At 63.5% G+C, this 408-nt stretch overlaps 1 protein-coding gene across 1 annotated transcript; it reads left to right on the top strand.

Annotated features, from left to right (window-relative positions):
* Positions 1–5: 5 nt before the first annotated feature.
* LOC104082983 (gap junction delta-2 protein-like) lies at positions 6–393 on the top strand (the record flags this gene model as incomplete). Its single annotated transcript, XM_009586288.1, has 1 exon — positions 6–393. A coding segment is annotated over one exon (388 nt), but the record flags the coding sequence as incomplete, so codon positions are not given.
* Positions 394–408: the final 15 nt, after the last annotated feature.

Genomic DNA, 408 nt, shown 5'->3' with positions numbered 1-408 from the left:
GGATCCTGCTGACGGTGGTGGTGATCTTCCGCATCCTGATCGTGGCCATCGTGGGAGAGACGGTGTACGAGGACGAGCAGACCATGTTCATGTGCAACACGCTGCAGCCGGGCTGCAACCAGGCGTGCTACGACAAGGCCTTCCCCATCTCCCACATCCGCTACTGGGTCTTCCAGATCATCCTGGTCTGCACCCCCAGCCTCTGCTTCATCACCTACTCCGTCCATCAGTCGGCCAAGCAACGGGAACGACGCTACTCCTTCCTCTACCCGCTCTTGGAACGGGACGGCCGCGAAACTAAGAAGACCAAGACGGTCAACGGGGTGCTGGCACCCAGCCCCGAGGGGGGCTGCAAGGAGGAACCCGACTGCCTGGAGGCGAAGGAGCTGCCCGGCCCGCCGCCGCGGA

The sequence above is a fragment of the Fulmarus glacialis genome, unplaced genomic scaffold (assembly GCF_000690835.1).
Source record: "Fulmarus glacialis isolate BGI_N327 unplaced genomic scaffold, ASM69083v1 C13367380, whole genome shotgun sequence".
NCBI lineage: Eukaryota > Metazoa > Chordata > Aves > Procellariiformes > Procellariidae > Fulmarus > Fulmarus glacialis.
The sequence above is the reverse complement of the archived record's forward strand: the minus strand, read 5'-3'. Positions and strand labels throughout refer to the sequence as shown.